The sequence below is a fragment of the Macrosteles quadrilineatus genome, unplaced genomic scaffold (genome assembly GCF_028750875.1).
Source record: "Macrosteles quadrilineatus isolate MER2022 unplaced genomic scaffold, UCM_ALF_1.0 Scaffold_4__1_contigs__length_99947679, whole genome shotgun sequence".
In the NCBI taxonomy this organism is placed as follows: domain Eukaryota; kingdom Metazoa; phylum Arthropoda; class Insecta; order Hemiptera; family Cicadellidae; genus Macrosteles; species Macrosteles quadrilineatus.
Window position 1 is genome coordinate 81,455,055 of NW_026542597.1, and position 19,785 is coordinate 81,474,839.

The window sequence follows — 19,785 nt, forward strand, 5'->3', positions numbered from 1 at the left end:
AGTGCTCTCTCCTAACTAAAAATTAAAAATGTTTTCCATTAGGACACAGCAGTAACAATATTTTGATTTATTTTACATTTTATCAAATATCAGTTTCAATTTACAACTGTAATCCATGGTACAAATTTTTAACTATAAAATAGGTTTATCAAAAAAGCATGGAAATTGTTACTTGTCACTATCCTTATTTTGATTTGTAATTATTTTTTTTTCCTGACAGTACTCTACATCAAGAATTTACAAAATACAGTAGACCCCCTCTTAACCGACCTCGTATTAACCGATAATCGGATCATCCGCCTTTGATCGTAAAATAATACAGTTTGTTTTAACCGACCTTGCTTTGAGAGTAGCTCGTTTTAACCGCCGCTTTCTAGGAATCTCTGCATTTCCGCTCCCACGCTGGGCGATGAGAACTGAACCATATGCTTATCTCCACAGGATATGACAAACAATAAGTTATTTTGTGATGATCACAAAAAATATAGCAAAGCCTATTGTCAGTTTGTCATCATCGTTCGTTCGTAGCTCGAGCACATCTGATCTGATTTGTTATCTGTGCTGCAAATTCATAACATCATAAAGTGCGTTACGATTTTGAGAACTGATTATCTTATCGCTTGAGTAAACAAACAACGCAACTTGTATGGAGGGCAGGGAAGGGGTGTTAACCGATCCAAGGTCAAGATAGTTTTTGTGCCTCGAGCCTCCAGTGAGAGGCTATAAATAAACGTCCTGTCTTAACAAAATGGTTGCTTGTATCTTTAATGATGACAATAGGTTCTTTACTGTATTACGATGTATTTGGAAAGCATTAATTAATACATTACAGTAGTAAAGTTATTAAAATAGGAATTTTATTGACTCTTGCCCAGTATTATAATATATTCCACTGAATGTAGGCCTATTCAGGTAAACTATGGGGTATCAAATTTGACTTAACCGTGTTTTGTGTTTATTTGTGACATTTCTATCAATACCGTATGAAAAAGGAGATAAGAGTAGTTTATTTTATAAATAATGCAAGTATGACTTCAAAATAATGATTATATAATTCCAGATGAATAGCACTTCATCATTATGTTATGATTTTAGGGATTGCCCGTTTTATCCGACCTTTTGAATCATCCGACCTAGGTCCGGTCCCATTAGGGTCGGTTAAGAGGGGGTCTACTGTAAGAAACAATCAATCTACAACTTTCACTACCGGTACCAATTGTCTAATAAAATAAATGAAGGTTGGAGACAGGCAATGTGTAACTAACGAGTAGTGATCTTTGAGTTTCAAGCAGATTGAATCTCAAAACTCGTCAATTGAACCTTAAACTGAAACCTTTTTGTTTTACAGATTTGGTTTTGACATATCACAAATAACCAGTGGTTTAATTTCCTTACTAATGGATTGATTTATTGATTGTTGATTTGAATAATAGTTTATAGATAAGATCGAGAAATGGAGATTATTATAAATAAAATGTAAGGATATGCGGATGGATTTGTACATGTGATCATTAAAATAACTAAAAATGTACTGATAGACAGGTTAATGGAAAGGAGTGCTGAAGAACTAATAGTTTTGTGGATTATTGATAAAAAAATTATTTCACCTTGAGTCTGGAATGGCTAGCAACAACAGCTCCTTATTCTCCGCAGTGTAAATGACATGAGCCAGCTGACCTTTGTGTACTATTGTGGTGCTGAAAAGTAAAAAAACAAAACAATAATTTATTTTCACATTACACAGAACTAGCAAAGCTGGAAACAGGTAAATTAGTCAAAAATTTAAAATATATAAGAACTCAAATAAACGCATGCTATGATAATAATATGTGAATACACAATTAACAAATTTATTAACTTTACATTTTATCAAAAATAAATTTTGTAACTTCTTGAATTAACCGTTCAAAAATGTCAACTGACTAGAGACAATCAGTTTATTATACATTTTCCCTAGATAGGCTAAGTGGAAGACTTTCAAGTTTGGAGAGCCTGTTATTGAAGTCTTCTGGAGTCGTAGCAAAATTCTGATCATCATCCCCTCAGTCACGTAGACATCATCAGTCGTTATCAGGCAGCCGATGCGGAAGGAGCTCGCTATCTGATCGTCCTTTGCCCGGTCCTGAGCGTCGCATACACCGTGACTACATGCTAGAATATCGTTACAATTGATATTCCGAGTTTTCTTATATACATTACTTAAAAATTATTGCTTAAACTATGGCCGAGAAGTGTGTGAAGTGCAATGTGGAGTGCAATGTGGACGGATCTGACGCTGTGAAGTGCTCGGAGTGCGGCGATGTGCTACACGTGGCCTGTGCGGGACTGAACGTGCAGAGGAAGACGCGGAAAAATAATCAGTTCAAGTGCGACAAATGTAAAGAGTCGGCGGTATCCATTTCAAGTGCTAGTGACAGTGAGGAGTCGTCGCTACTTAAAGCAATAAATAGTTTGCGCGCCGATTTCACCGATACACTTGGTAAAAAACTCTCAGAAATGGAGAAGAAGATAAATGAATCAATCCATGGTAAGCTTAACGAAATAAATGATAAAATTAATTCGTGGCAAGAGACAGTAGTAACGTCAATAACAGATCTTAAATCTGAAAACGAACTGTTAAGAGAGGAGTGTGGCGTGCTCAAATCACGGTGTGATGACCTGTCCAAGCAGGTCGGCACTTTGACGGAAGACCTTCAGGAACTGCAACAATACAGCAGAATAGACAATCTAGAGATCGTCGGAGTCCCCCTGACTAAGGACGAGGATGTCTACGCAGTGCTGCAAGCAGTCGCCAACGCTATAAAGACGCCATGGAGGCGTGATGACATCTCTATCGCGCACCGAGTACCTTCGAGTCGCCAGCGCTTCCCCAACATCATCGTGCGCTTCATCAGACGGACTGCCAAGCATGCATGGATCAGCGCAGCCAAAGATCTACCAGAGAACCTGACAGCCTTCATGGTCCACCGAAGCTTCCCCAACTCACCTGTCTTCATAAACGAACACCTGTCAGCTCACAGTAAGGCAACATTAAACCACGCCAAGACATTAGTCAAAGAGAAACGTTTAGCATTTGCATGGGTGAAGGAAGGTAAAATACTTGTGAGGAAGACACCTAACGAGAGACCGAAGCGAGTGAGGAGCGTCAAGGACGTGGAGGCGGCAGCGGGGGCGGCGGTTCGGCAGAAGCAGACCAACGACGAGGACAATGGTGAAGAAACAGCCGAAACAACGGACAGGTGTGAAGATCGCAGTGGCCAGGATGTGTAAAAACAATATCGCGCTGTAAATATGTTAAGGTATAATATCAGTCACACTAACAATAGTATTTACTTTATTTAGGTTTTGCACGCACCTTGATAAACATAGTTATATATTTTCTTGCTATTTATTTATATTATAATTTATTTTTCAAACTTAAGTTTTAACATCGTAGTTTTAAATGATTGCCTGATAATTTATTTATTCATTATTTAATTTAAAATATAAGCTAGGGCATGAAAGAAATAGTTTTGTATTTAAGTGTTTAGCTTTGGAGTACCTACTTGAACTTACTCAATTTCACAACGTATATTTGAATGTTTCTTATCTCAATTACTTTAGGTATGGAGAATGGATCAATGTATTTTTGCAAGGGCATGCAACATAAATTAATTATATTACTAAGCCATTTACACTTAAAGTTATATTTAGTTTATATTTTAAAAGAAAAATGAATTTCTATCTATTTATTTTAAGAGTTAATCTAATTTTACAGACATGCAAAAAACAGTAAAAAAATAATAAAAAAAATCTCATCTATTGCGTTATCTATTCATATTATATCACCATATTTACCACTTCATTTGTTTGACTATTAATATCAAATATAAAATATTGCTTTAGAATAAATGTGATGAAATAAAATAAGACATACTTATACAGAAAGGCCAAGAAAATTAATTTTCCAAGTAGTTAATTAACATTTAAATTTTTTCATGTCATGAAAGATAAGTGTGTGTAATGAAGCTGACAGATAACTTAAATTTGTAATCGATAGCTTACATTAGTGGACGAGGGACTGGGTGGGGCCTTTCAGCGGCGACTGGTTTTTGTTTTGATTCAATCTTGAAATAGCTCAAAATCATTTTGTTTACATTTTTTAGGGAACATGGAGGATTCCAATTTGTTTCTTGATCAGTATAGGCAGATAGACTGTACAATAGTTGATAGTTTTAAGGACATAAGCTCTGTTTTTAAAAGTTGCTCATACAATTTTTTCTACATGAACATTCGTAGTTACAATAAAAATGTCGATACACTTTTATTAATGTTACAGTCAATCGATGTAAGGTTTGATTTCAAAGCGCTTGGGGAGACATGGCTGGGTAGGGATGGGGGGACGGGGTTGGACATAGAGGGGTATAAATTGTATTGTACGACTCGGGGAAAAAATAAAAATGATGGGGTCATGATGTATGTGAGTGAGAGAGTGAATGTGTGTGAATGCAAGGAACTGGAGCTGGGCGATGTGCACGGACTGGCCTTGGACTTTGTCCATCAAGGAACTAGATGTAACGTTCTGACTGTGTACCGTACACATGACAGTGACTTAGACAACTTTACTAACGCTCTTAGACATTACTATGAGAACAAAAATGACTGCAACACATACGTCTTCATGGGTGACACTAACGCCAACTTACTAGAAACTGACTACAAAACTGAACGCTACTTGGACGTTTTTTTCGAACACGGTTTTATATGTGGCATAAATACACCTACTAGAGTAGTAGGAAATAGTCAAACAAATATTGACCACATATTTGTTAACCACAATGATTACACTGCCTTACAAACTGCTGTGGTGAGGACAGACATAACTGACCACTACAGTATCTGCCTACAAATAAGTCACAAACCCTACACTAAGGACACGTCACACAACACAAACACGTACATTGACAAAACATCTTTGAGCTTAAACATTAAAGAGTGTGATTGGTCAGACGTCTCACAAACGTGTGACGTTAACACATCTACAGACATTCTTTTTGACAAAATTAAAGATTGTGTAAATAAATCCACCAAACAAAGACCTGTTCTCAAACCGAGGCTGAGGCCACTCAAACCATGGATCACCCATGACTTGGTACGAAAAATAAGGGATAGGGACAAATTGAGCAAGTTAGTTAGGAGACAACCTTTTAATATGGAATTGATTTCAAAATATCAAAGAATCAAAAATGAGTTAAATCAAGATACAAAACTAGCTAAATACAATTATTTTAGGGAAAAACTTTCAAATTCTAAAAACAATCCAAAAACGTTCTGGAGTACATTAAACGAATTAGCTGGTAGAGGTAATAGAAAGGACATTTTCCCGCTTACACAATTTTCAGGAAACAGACTGAATGTTGACAACGACTGTAGATTACAGGTAGCCGACGAATTTAATGAGTACTTCGCCAACGTTGGTCCCAACTTGGCAGCAAGTATAGATTCGGGCGGTTTGCCTGTGGTCGATGACACTGACCACGCTGTTGACTCCATACTCACACTTCACACTGTAACTGAACAGGAACTCTACACCTACGTCACTAGACTGCGAGGTGGCTCAGCTCCAGGGTATGATTGTGTATCAGCTGAACTACTCAAAGACAACTGGGAGACACTTAGACAACCACTGCTACATATAACTAACAAGAGCATCCAAAGTGGTATTTTCCCCAACGCCTACAAAATTGCCAAGGTTGTTCCCCTTTTCAAGTCCGGTGACGTCACCAATATCTCAAATTTTAGGCCAATTTCTTTGCTAAGTGTGTTCACTAAGATTTTGGAAAAAATTATCAAAGATCAAGTTTTTCATTACCTTAACCAGCACGATATTTTAACTCACCACCAGTTTGGTTTTAGAAAATCAAAAAACATCACAGATGCGTTGTTCGAAGTTAATAAAGATATAAATTTGGCCATCAGTAAAGGTAGGCGTGTTGTTCTGGTATTTTTTGACTTGGCCAAGGCTTTCGACTCAGTTGATAGATCGCTCCTTTTAAAAAAATTAGAACTGATAGGTGTTCAAGGTGTAGCTCTGCAATGGTTCCGATCTTATTTTGATAATAGAAAGCAGTTTGTAAATATTAATGGAATCAATGGAAATCTTGGTAATGTAGACTTTGGGGTGGTCCAAGGTAGCACGTTAGGGCCTTTACAATTCTTAATTTACATTAACAATCTTGTGAAATTAAATATTGAAGGTGATTTTTACCTTTTTGCTGACGACACCCTAGTTTTATTCCAAGGCGAAACTTGGGACTCAGCTTTTGCCAATGCCGAAAGAGGCGTGTCAAAAATTAAAAAATGGTTTGATCAGAATGTGTTAACGCTCAATGTCATTAAAACAAAATTTATTCCAATCTCCTTAAGAGCTCGAGGGGACACACTTCGCAAAGAAATCAAAATTCATTCATGTGGTCTTGAAATCGGAAACAATTGTGCTTGCCCGGTAATAAATCGAGTTCAAAATTATAAATATCTTGGAGTTGTGTTTGATTCAAAATTGTCATGGGCAGATCACGTGTCATACTTAAACAAAAAGCTAAGAAAACTAATTTTTGCTTTTCGCCAACTTCACCATTTTCTTGAAATAGATGAAATTAAAAATGCATATTTTGCTTATGTACAGTCACTGCTTGAGGGGGGGATAATTGCCTGGGGCTGTGCTTACAGCAATGTTCTACAACCTCTTGTTGTGACACAAAAGGCAATCATAAAAGCGGCACTGGGCAAGGGTAAGCAATACTCGTCGGATGCTCTGTTCACCGAAATGAATGTACTTGATTTAACGCAAATATACATCAGAACAGTTTCGATGTTTATTTACAATCATCATGAGTCACTCTTTGATCGTCCACAACATGACCATAATACTCGACATGCACTAGGCCAAGGCATACGCTTACCAAGACTTACAAAGACATTTTCTACAACAAATTGCTATTACGTTGCACACATCATTTACTCAAACCTTCCACTAGACTTACGAGACTATGACAGACACTCAATTACAACGTACAAAAAACACATTGTTCACTGGCTAAAACTCATTGGGAGGGATGGAGCTAATAGATTATTAGTTTCCATATACAGACAATAGGTGATACAGCTGATACAGCGTGTGTTTGTGTTTGCACGCGTGTCTGTGTGAGTGTGTGTGTGTGTGTGTGTGTGTTGGGGGGGGGGGAGGGGGGCGTTTTGGGGGGTTAATGGTAGGGGAAAGTCAACGAGTCAACCTGATATCATTTTATCTATGTTCCAATGTGATTTGCCAAAATTCCGCTAGCGCTTTGGAATCATGCCAGTGGATAGAAGTATTTTGTTTTGTTTCTTATTACGTATAAAAATTTTTTTTTTTTCTCTTTCATATAAAAGTACAGAATGACTCACTCCCACGCACGGGTTCTCCCATGTGGGATTAATTTCGTTTAGTTCAAGTACTCAGTTATTTTCTTATGGTAATCTGATACTGTATTTTTGTAAAAATGTAAAAATGATTACTTTTGCGAAATAAAGACATTTTGATTTGATTTGATTTGATTTGATCATCGTATCCCAAAATCGCGGCAAAATCATGAACATATCCCTTTATCATGTGACATTATCATCCTCTGCTGCAATCACTGCTAAATTCTGATCATGTCCCACAGTCATGTAGACATAGTCATCGTTTCCCGCAGTTGTGTAGATATCTTCATTGTCTCCTGCAGTCATGGCACAGTTCTGAATATCTTCTACGCCCTGCGGTAATGGAGGTGTGTAACTTAAAATTTCAATTGTATATTGTTATGAATACTAATTACATAGTGGTTGTGAAATAACAAAAAATGCCCCTATTTTGTTTCTGACACCTGGTGGTCCTAAGGTGGCTTGAACGAGATGAATTAATTTTATAATTTTAAGACACATAATAAACCAACCTAGTGACAGGTGACGGAATGAGTTGTCCAGCCATATGTGCTATGGTAAGGAACACTCCTCGAGCAGCTGCTAACGTGTTTTGGCGGGGGTAGCAGTAAACCACCCCCTGATCAGCTGGACTGGTCTCCGTTACCCCTTCCTGTGTTGCATACACCACCCAGAACGGCAGTTCCTCCCCCGCCCTCTCCACCGTACCCGACACTATTTGCTTCACCAGCGGCGACTGCTCGACGGTAACCTAAAAGCAAATTTTTAGTATTTAAGGTATTATTTTAAACATTTTCTATGAAGATTGGTAAAAGTGAGTTTCCACAACATTTTTGGATACAAAATCTACTACCTACCTTACTCAGATGGGAAATTACCTGATTTTTTACTACGGTTTTTGTAATAAGATTTTAAAGTTGTGCCAGTTTTTTTTTAGAAAATAAACGAATTGAACTGAGCCACTGACAGAATGTGATGATGTAAATTACTGATTTCTGCTAAATACGTTAACTTGTTAACCAAGCCAAACTGATAAGACAGCTTATCGTAAACTATAGCATTTTTTAAGTCGTAATAAGTTTGGTTGTATGTGATTATAAAACTATACCTTATCTGGCTGTGAGACGGGTACTTGAGTGATATCGCATTCAGCGACTCTTTGTAACTGCAGTGTCACCTAAAAAAAGTATCATCAGTTTTATTTCTGTGAATTTTGTTATTAAAATAGTTCAAAATACCCCCAGGGCAGCATACCTGCAGACTAAGCGAATTCCCATTTGCCTGATTGGATTTACAATGAAATATCTCCTAAAAAAATATCATATTTATTCCCTATCTAAATAGCATTAGTTTAACAAGTAACTTAGGTTTGCTGCAACAGGGAGGGTAAAAAGTGTGTTTTTTTTATGTTAATAGGCCTAGTTTAGTATAAAATAAATGCATTTTCCAAATCCATAAACAGTCAAACTACAACAGTTTATTTATTCTCCATAAGAATAACATGGGAATTTTAAAATAACAATTTTTGTTGTATTTTCTCTCTAAGCATTAGGCGAATGATAACACTTTAACATACTAAATTATTTGTGTTTTTTTTTAAGCTCTACAAAATGGTTGTACAAGAAATTGCAAAATTTTATGTTTTACAGGTTAAAAGTGGAAAACCACCATTTTTATCCCGTAAAACCCCCCATGAAGAACAAATTTCCTATAGCCCGATCATGCTGGTTCGCGTACTCGTTCGAATAAATGTAGGTTTACATGTTTATACCAAATTGAATCAAAATCTGATCATTTTTGCTTAAATTATCGTGCTAAAGGACACATATACAGGGTGTCCATAAAAAACGTTTCAGGACTTTGGGAAATGGATCCCCATACTAAAAGGAAGAAAAAAGTTTATGGGAAGGTATGTCCGAAAATGCATATTTACCCAGATATCCGCCATTTTGTTTTTTATACAAAAATATTTTTATCTGTGAAGTTTTTTATTCGATGATTATGAAATTTGGTAAACATGTTAACATACACAATACCTATAATAGAAAAAATAATAAATTTGTTCCGATTGTAAATTTAAAAATGGCGGCCATTTGAATTTTTCTAACTTAAGTAACTCAAAAACGGCTAATTCTATGAAAAAAGTTAAGAGTAGTTTCTTTTAGCATTTTTAATTGCCTATCGAACAATACCAAGATCAAAAAGATCGGACAAAAGGTAACTGAAATATTACGTTTTTTCTGTAAAAATAAGGCAATGTTAGTCGGGGAACCCTCAATTTTTGCCTTATTTTTACAGAAAAAACTTAATATTTCAGTTATCTTTTGTCCGATCTTTTTGATCTCTTAGTTATTTAAGTTAGAAAAAATCAACCGGCCGCCATTTTGAAATTTACAATCGGAACAACTTTATTATTTTTTCTATAATAGGTCTTGTGTATGGTAACATGTTTACCAAGTTTCATAATCATCGAATAAAAAACTTCACAGATAAAAATATTTTTGTATAAAAAACAAAATGGCGGATATCTGGGTAAATATGCATTTTCGGACATACCTTCCCATAATCTTTTTTCTTCCTTTTAGTATGGGGATCCATTTCCCAAAGTCCTGAAACGTTTTTTATGGACACCCTGTATATATATCTATGAATTTGAACGGATTGTGTTTTTGTGAACTAGTGAAGCCAAAGTATGAAAAGGAAAAAACAGCTGTCTTCTCAGATAATTTCCGTGTTGGTAAGCCTGTTTTGAATGTCTCAGTTTTTTCGGATAGTCAGGGGAGATATATAGGTACTACATTAAAACAAAAGTATCCAGATAAGCTTCAAACTCTGGGATCTGTGATGCCAAATGCTTGCCTCCTTCAAGTCGCCGAGACTGCGTCACATTCAAAGGGTGACATTACAGTGCTTATGGGTGGGACCAATGATACTCTACGTAAAGATCTATCCCCTCTCTACTCTGGTGTGGAAAAAAAGCTGCAAGACATCAGTGCAAATTCGCCTGTGGTTATAACAACAATACCAAGAAGATATGATTTGCATCAAAATGACTCCCTTCACAATGAAATTGACCTTTTAAATAACTACCTTAAAGAACTAGTGGCCCGGCTTGACAATGTATATATTATTGACGTTGATAATTTAAAGAGGTTTCACTTCACGAAGCATGGTCTCCATATTAATAATAGAGGCAAAAATTTCTTAGTTCATCTGATATTTAATACAATTAAAAAAATTCAACCAAACTTATTTCATAGTAAAAAAGAATTGAACACAAACATAACTGTCACAGATATGCACATGTCGGAAGTCATTAAGAAGTATGGAGGCTGTAAAACTGTAGGCTTTGCACACTCTATCTCAGCTGACTTTAGCGATCCTCGCCATATGTCTGCTGGAGTGGCTGTAGTTTTCAAAAAACATTTTGGTAAACCTAGTCCTGAACAACGTCTAACTGAACACCTAGCCTTACAAGAAAATCAAGGTACTTTCATATACAGCCTCATCACTAAAGGCAAATACTACGGTAAACCCAAAATTTTTGATTATGATACAGCTTTTAAAAATTTGACCCAGGATTTCAAAAGAAAAGGTCTAAATCACTTAATTTGTTCACCAATTGGATGTGTGCAAGATAGGATTGAGCTCTACCACTTTATCACCAACCTAAAAAACTTTCAACAGGAAACTAAGGCTACGGTTACTATTGTGTCGTACTATCAAAAATCTCACCGACAACTAAGAAACGGTTTGGCACATGAAGAATTTCAGCATCGACTCGAACAATTAATTCGACTGACAAGACCCACCAACTTACGAGCTTCCGAGAGTCAAAGTGATGATCTTCCATCTGATCCTTCAAAACTGCAAGTTCCACAGCAGCTAGATAATTCTACAGTCAACTCCCGCTTACAGTATTGTGAGAGTCAACAATCCAGTCATCCTGCTTCTCCACAAACTGATTACATCTGCAGCAGTCCCGGAACTCATGACATCAGTAATGAATACAAGGAAATACAGAGGCATACTAAGTTGTCAGCTACTGAGCAGGATGCTTCTATGTCTGAAGCTGTTGCGGCTCCAGGTCCTTCACCCCACCATGACCATCCAACATCACAGAGGCCAGACGATGATGTGCCTATCCTGGCCAGCCTCAACACCTTCCCTCCACTCATCCCATCACACCATCAGTTACAGCATTGTGAAAGTAACAAGTGCAAAAGTGGTAGTGAAAAGCAGAGTACAAGTGGTAACAACAAGCAGAATACAAGTAGTACTAATAGTAAAGATATTTTTTTAGAGAAATAGATAATTTTACTGATGCACATGTCAAGTTAGCGTCTGATAGTAAATTTGGAAAAGATATGTTTTTATTACATTTTAACATTCAGGGTTTTCTAAACAACTATGTAGACCTTAATCTGTTTATTGGAAATATGGATTGCAAAATTAATGTTATATCTATAAATGAACATTGGCTTGATGTTAAAAGTATAAATGTTTTAAATAAACTAGATGGTTTTGTAATTGCTGACTACTATGCTAGAATAGATCAATGGCGGGGGGGTTCATGTTTAATGATTGACAAAAATGTTAGTTTTAAGGTTAGAAATGACTTAAAATTTTTAAATGAACAATGTTGTTTTGAAGGATCTTTTATTGAAGTCAAGGACTGGAATTCAGTTTTTATTTCAGTATACAGAATTCCAGGTAGGGACATAGATAAGATATTTTTAGAAAAGTTTGAAATGTTATTAGACAAAATAGCTTTGGAAGCAATGTCAAAAAATGTTTTTATAATGTCAGACACAAATATAGATTTATTTACCGATAAAGTAAGTACTGATAATTTACTAGAAATTTGTGATTGTTTTGGATTCAAACCTAACGTTCTTGTTCCAACTAGGGTAACGAGTATTTCAAGTACTTGCATTGACAATATTATTTCTAACTTGCAGACAAAAAAAACTAGCAGTTTAGTTTTAGACATAGGTGCATCAGACCACAAAGTTTTACTTTTGTCATTTGAGAAAATGTCCTCTCCAAGACTTAAGGGTGTAAATAAAAAACTTACTCGGAAGTTTACAGAAACAAATTTTCAAACCTTTGAAAACACACTAAATAATGTTATTTGGAACCCTTTTGAAACCTTTAATGTAGATACAAATTACAATAAATTTTTTACAAACTTTCTAAATTCATTCAACGAGGCATTCCCCAAAACAGTAGATCGTCCAAAGAATAAACGTAACAAAAATAACTGGATAACAACAGGAATAAAAATTTCAGCAGAAAATAAAAATAGGTTGCACCAAGAATCAAAATGGAATCGTAACCCTCAGTTTTTAATCTATTACAAAAACTACAGAAAGGTCTTTAAAAAAGTAGTTGCATTAGCAAAACTGAAAGCTAATGACGATTTTATTAAAAAATCTAAGAATAAAAGTAAAGCATCTTGGGTAGTAGTGAAAAATGAAACAGGACTTAATAAACAAATATCTGATACTCCAGTTGAGATTAAATTCAAACATGAAAGGGATATACAAAATTGTGCAGTATTGGTAGCAAATAAATTCAATAACTTTTTTATTAATGTTTCTCAGTATGCCAACAAATCAACAGATAAATTAAAAGCCACTCAGTTACTAATCGAAAATCATCCACGTTCCAAATTAACATTTAAATTTAGAAATGTTTCAATTGACGAGTTAAGAAAAGTTGTTACATCTCTCAGTAACACTAAGTCCTCAGGTTGGGATGAAATTCCTCTTTTTGTCATTAAAAGAGTTTTTAAATTTATAGAACATCCATTATGCCAAATAGTGAATCAGTCCCTTGAGAGGGGGGTTTTTCCTGATAAGCTAAAGTTGGCTGAGATTAAACCTCTGTTCAAAGAGGGCGATGTCAACGATCCCTCTAACTACCGCCCCATCGCCCTTCTGCCTTGTTTTTCAAAGATTTTTGAAAAAATTGTAAAGATTCAACTAACAGAATATTTAGAAAGCAATAATTTAATAAATCCTTCACAGTTTGGTTTCCGCCCAGAACTCGGTACTGAAAAATCCATAACAAAAATGATTAACTACATTGCGGAAGCCTTGGATGGATCGCAGAAGACTGTGGGTGTGCTATGTGACCTATCCAAGGCTTTTGACTGTGTGAATCATGAGATACTCATAGAAAAATTAAGTATTCATGGAATAAAAAATACTGAATTAAAATGGTTCATATCATATTTAAAGACCCGAAAACAAAGACTTATTTTACAAAAAATGCAGAGAAATTATAAATCAGAGTGGAACATTAACCCCAATGGAGTTCCTCAGGGCTCCATTCTCGGCCCTTGTTTATTTATTATTTATGTTAATGATCTATGCAATGCTACTAAGATGTCCACCTTTCAATACGCAGATGATACCGCTTTAATATGCACAGGACAAAACAATGAGTTCATTCAAGCCTCAATAACTAAGGAATTTCAACTCCTTGGGGATTGGTTTGCAGTAAATGGCCTGTCCATGAATGTGGCAAAAACTCAACTAATTCAGTTTTCTGCATCCAATATTAACCAAGAAATAATTGTAAATACAAACTTAACTACAATTCATTCACAACAGTCAATAAATTATTTGGGAATAGAAATCGATTCACAACTAAATTGGCAAAAACACATTAAAAACCTATCAAAAAGACTACGCTCAGCAACATTTGTTCTCACAATAATTCGGGATACTACTAATCTAGAAACACAAATAGTAGTATATCACGCATATTTTTCATCGATTATGAATTATGGAATTACTGTATGGGGCTCATCAAGCCAGGCCAAAAAAATATTTATTCTCCAAAAAAGAGCTGTAAGATTAATGGCCAGAGTCTCCCGTAGAACACATTGTAAAGATTTATTTATTAATTTTAAAATTTTAACTTTTTTTAGCTCTTATATTTACAAATTGGCATTAATGGTTAAAAGTGATTTCGACACATTCATGGACTGTCAACAATCTCATCCACATAACACAAGATTCAAAAATATTATAAAACCAGTTCAACATAGGCTTAAAATCTTTCATTTATCCCCTCAGTATATGGGACCAAAAATTTACAATAAATTACCCGCTGGGATTAAAAACATTGCCTCATTCTCTAAATTTAAACTATCTTTAAAAAATTTCCTTTTGGAGAGGGCATTTTACTCGTTAGAGGAATATCTGGAAAATGAGTATATTTGAAAGATATTGCTTCTCCCACAGGTTTTTAGCTTATTATATGCTTTATTTCTTTTGTAAGCTATTTTATTTTAAAATGTAGTATAGTATTAGTATTAGACTTTGTGACAAATCACCTGTCAAGAGAATTGATGTAATGTGATGATGTTTAATAAATAAATAAATAAATAAATTGTCACAAAAATTTAAATCGGTCCCGGGTCCAGGTCTTACCATGAGTACTACGGTAATAGCTTATTCCCTAAATGGGAAATGCAGTAAAACAAAGATATTTTTATTTACTATTGAAACTGATTTAAAACCAGTACAAAACTTAATTTGATATTTTTTATAAAAATGTGGAGTGAAAATGGTGACATTCCAACTGGCAGTAAGTTTACTGCACTCTATCCACTAATTTCCCCCAAATAATGTGTGGCTTGAAACATTTCCATTTTTGTATGTAATTCTGATGGTTTCAATTCTTTTTCAGTTGTGACGAGCATCAGTAGTGATTCATAAAAGAAATTCTACTGTAGGGTCAAATATTTTGAAGCCAGCAACCAAACCTAATTGTCTGATAGTAATAGCTACAACAACATCAACTATAATAATATAATAATATTGAACTTAATCTAGAGATGTTGCAGAAAATACCTATAATTGTAAGATTTATTGAAGATCACTTACTTCGCAGGGAGGAGTTATTTTATTCAAAACATCATTCAATGAACTGTTGTCGATTTCTTCCCCGTTAATACTTTTGAGCCAATCTCCTGAAACCAAGACATAATCTGTAAGTTTTTAAGTCTACTTTGTGTGTGATTTAGTGCCGTTAGCACCTTTTACATGTTTTGATGAGAGGATGGTCCAAATCCTGGTCTTGTTACTAGCACCGATCTCTTGTTGAATAAACAAAGCCGGTCGTCATAACAAGAATCAAAAGATATTTAACAGGTAACAGTTTATTTTATTTAATAATTTAAATAACAATGTCTCGAGCTATACTCAGGCTTAGGTTTAAAAGTGTTAATGATTGTAGTGTTTTACGAACCGACTTTGATGTTACGTTTCTTGGAGGCCTGGCTGTTGGGGATGAACCCTGCTACCATGATCCTGGTCTGGTCTGACAGGGTGGTCAGTACCAGTCCCAGCAATGTCTCGGACAGGGTGGCTCTACGGCCGAGACTACTGCCGTCCCCGACCACACGCAGCATCACTTCTCGGCACTCCCCTTCCTACAGCAGATCATTACTTAGTTACTTCACTCACAAACTATACTTTGTGTAGATGGGCGGAACTCAAGGTTATTTGTTGGGGACATAGATTCTGGATTCTACAATTTTCTGCCGCAATCTTTGTTACCAGTAATAGAATGTGCGGGCCTTCAGTTTTGTTTTTGTGAGAGATGCTGAAGTTGACCACAAGGGCAGGTTGGTATAGAAAAAATTTGAGATTTATGTGTTTAAAAACAAAAGTTTCCGCAATTTTTTCACATGATTCACCTTGAAGCTAAATGCTTTCTCTATTTTCTTATATTTTGACAGGATTATAAATATTTTCATACTCTTTCCGATGACTAAGAAAATAATTAGTCATCTTGTACCTTAACCTAAGAATGAACATCTGTAAGTAATTGTAAATTAAGTACCAAAGAAAGTGTAGAAGTAAATAATTTATCATCACAGTCAAATTAGACAGAAACCAGTAATTTTCATCTGCACACTCTGTTGGTGGCGCAATAAAACTACGTTCGTTTTTAATTTAAAGTTGGATGGAACTTAAAAATGCTTAAAATAGAATTTAATACCGGCATCTAGCCTACCCATAGTCAAAGGTTTTGTCTAATATTTGTTACTTTACTTATGAACAGATAATGATAAAAAGAATATTGTGATTTAGGCCTAAAGTATTTTTTTAAGAACAATTTGAGATTGAAAAAACTTACCTGAGATTCTCTGAACGTGACTTTACTTCCTGTCTTATTGCTTGATTCTGAGTCTTCCACATTTTTAATATCAGGTTTTTTTCGAGTGCTCCTTCTGCTACTTCTTCTTCTGATCAAACGAACTAGTTTTCCTACAGCAACGCATGACAAAATAGACTTAACTAAATGAAGTAGCAAACATACATAAACTTTGAACTTCTAAGTGGGTAGGCATTTGATTATGTACTTTGAAAAACTATTTCAAAGACAGGATGTTGACTTAAGCTAGCCTATAGTATGACTAAGAAATTTAGTTTTGGGTATATATTGGATCTATAATTTTAGAGCTGTGCATTTTCATAGGCTAACAAAGCCATCATAGATAAAATATTTCAAGGCCATAGAACACCACAGAGACACTTGGGCAGGGCCGTCCGAAGGGGGGGCAACCGGGGAAAGTTGCCCCGGGCGCCGCGGCTGAGGGGGCGCCGCGCATTTATATTAACATATAGTATTAACATATATGTATTAACATATACATTAAATATATATGGGGGCTATTTGTATTAACATATAGTATTAAAATATGTGAATGCGACTTTTACTGGGGGGAGGGGGCGCAACGACCACATTTGCTCCGGGCGCCACAAACCCTAGGGATGGCCCTGCACTTGGGTGAACTAAACAATACTGCAACTCAACTTTTATAAGGCATATAACTACATTTTAAAAGTTAAACCTAATTTGAACTAAAATTCATTCATAGAGCTATCGCCCCTGGACATACACATATTGAACTTTAAACTTGCTGGATTATGTACAAACATGTCACTGCCTGTTTTGGGGTTTAGTGTACAGTGAAAATGTAATTTCCCATTTTATGTTCTTTTATGAGAAGTAAACAAATTATGCAAAATAAATTAACTGCTGTTAATTACTGTTAACTCCATAACAAGGGGTAAGTAAGTATCACTCAAGGGGCCCATTTGCTTTTTCCCCATAGAAAGTAAGGATGCAATGAGTGAATTTATGATAAATTCTTCTTATTACCTTTAGTTGTGATTTTCCTCTTTTCTTTGGCTGAAGAGTCAGTTGCATTTTCATCCTTTGATGCGGCCTCTGGTGAAGTCAACTGTTTCTGATGATATTTCGGTTGGGAGTACGACTCAATGTAAAATAGTTCACCCTCGGGAGTCACTTCATTTTCCCATTCAATAATTGAGCTAACAAACAAATAATACTGTAAGTCAGGTGCTCATTAATTAAAAAAATATATAAGTAGGCCTAGCCTATCTATGTATTAAGCCTGCTAGGCACTAATATATTAATAGGCCTAAGTTAACGGTTTTGATGCTCCATTAAATGACTAGGCCTACTTTGATGATTCCAAAATACATTGTATCTTGAGTCAACCACCCTTATTTACGTAGTGAATCAATACTTAAAGCCATGTTCCCTCGATGCACAGAAAATATACTACTTTAACCCAGAATGCTAACCACAGGGTAAAGAGCGTTAAGTACTTGGAGAGAACTTTGCCTGTCAATTCGTAGGCAGTGCCACCAGCTTTGCTATGCATAGCAACGCTGATGCTCGATGCTAGTAGGAAGGAAGGTTGCCTCAGGTGTAATTTGATACACGCTAAAAGGCAGGTCTAATTTAAAACTAAGGTTTTTTAAGCTAGGTTAGTTATGCTATCCTAATGTTTCAGATAATATATCAAGATATCCTTAGATATTTACTAACCAAAACGTACAGGGAGTTGTAGCTCAACCTGTACAGCTAGGTAACAGTTGTAGCCAACATCTATATTCCTTAAATGTAGGCAAGCCCACTTTTATAAACGGACAGACTGGGCATATGCCCAGGGGTGCCGGTGGTTGGGGGGCGCTCTGAACCACCGCCCACACTAGGAAAAATAGGGTTTCATCGGCCGGGATTTCAAAAATGAAATGGGTGATTTCAACTTTTAATTAAGTGATTTTCCCTTATTGCTTATTTTCCCTTAAGCTGGATTAAAGGACGACGCCACCCTTAATTGCACCTTCAGTCGGCACTTAGGAATTGTACTTTCAGGGTACCAATAAGTTAACCTAATATAATTAATTCTGCACCAGTAAAAAAAATATAAGAATGGCTTCTGTACAAGATTTATTGTTACACACTTACCTAGAATTGCAATCGCTATAATATGAACTACAACTGCTTGAATCTGTGTCGGACCAGTCTTCATCAGAGTAAGGCAAGTCTCTATTTCTATTGATAAAAGTGTCTTTGTCATTGTTACGGTTACCCCTTAAGTTTACACTCTCTTTTAAAGACAAATCTTTTTGCAAAAGACTTTGCTGCTCTTCACATTCGGACATATTATATTGGTAAGTTAATCTACGTTAAACCACAGGTTAAACCGTCATACCAGATACTTTTTTTATAAAATAACAAAAATAAAATGTAGGTCTAAATTAATTTAGTTTGGGTAACAACAACTAACTGGAACTTTCAAACGAAACAAAGTAGTAAAGTAAAGCAAAACAAACACAACAATATAAACATAAACAATCTGATTTCTTGCTATGCTATGCTGTGCTGGCTGACTTGACTTGACAGTTCGACAGTTTACAATTTGGAAAAAAACTGCTCTAACCAAGTTTGCCAACGCAGCCATGTAAATTAAACATAAATGTTCAATAATATATTTATTCATTTATAGCTACATGATGATGGCACTATGAACAGCACCAATAAATGACTGTAATATTTAAAAAAAATCTAAGGTAAAATAAAAAGTAACAGAAAAATTCCAAAACAATAATTCTGTATTATCTCAAATTAAGGTACAATAATTTACCTTGTCACGTAACTCCAACTTATTGTAAAGATTAGCGGAATTACTTTCATACTAGTAATTATGTATAGTAATCCAGACCGGGGCCGTCAACGTCAACCTGAATTTAGTAAAGTAATACAGTATTGGCATTTCCTGTCTTGCTAACTTCCTTGACAAATTACTAAATTATTTGGGATGGGAAGAATACTTTAATAGAATAAATTACCATTCTGGGTAGTTGTATTTTTGTTTCAATAATTGACTGAACTTTCATTTAGTAGTATCTGTTTGGGTTTAAATATGAAAAAGCCTAACAGCCTTCAGAGGTTGGAATTTTACAAAAAAATATAGTAAAACATTTTAAACATTTTTAAACT

General features: G+C 35.4%; 1 protein-coding gene across 2 annotated transcripts in view; it reads right to left on the reverse strand.

Moving 5' to 3' along the window:
- LOC128993249 (protein inturned-like) overlaps window positions 1–19,136 on the reverse strand; it is a 32,191-nt gene extending 13,055 nt beyond the window's left edge. For both annotated transcript variants that reach the window (XM_054417032.1, XM_054417031.1), the window contains exons 1-8: window positions 18,751–19,136; window positions 17,632–17,804; window positions 16,603–16,733; window positions 15,709–15,892; window positions 15,345–15,430; window positions 8,552–8,620; window positions 7,956–8,194; window positions 1,608–1,697 (exon numbers count right to left, since the gene is read on the reverse strand). In XM_054417032.1, the coding sequence (XP_054273007.1) occupies window positions 1,608–1,697; window positions 7,956–8,194; window positions 8,552–8,620; window positions 15,345–15,430; window positions 15,709–15,892; window positions 16,603–16,733; window positions 17,632–17,804; window positions 18,751–18,947 (1,169 nt within the window). In that variant the 5' untranslated portion in view covers window positions 18,948–19,136. The remainder of the gene's footprint in view (window positions 1–1,607; window positions 1,698–7,955; window positions 8,195–8,551; window positions 8,621–15,344; window positions 15,431–15,708; window positions 15,893–16,602; window positions 16,734–17,631; window positions 17,805–18,750) is intronic.
- Window positions 19,137–19,785: the final 649 nt, after the last annotated feature.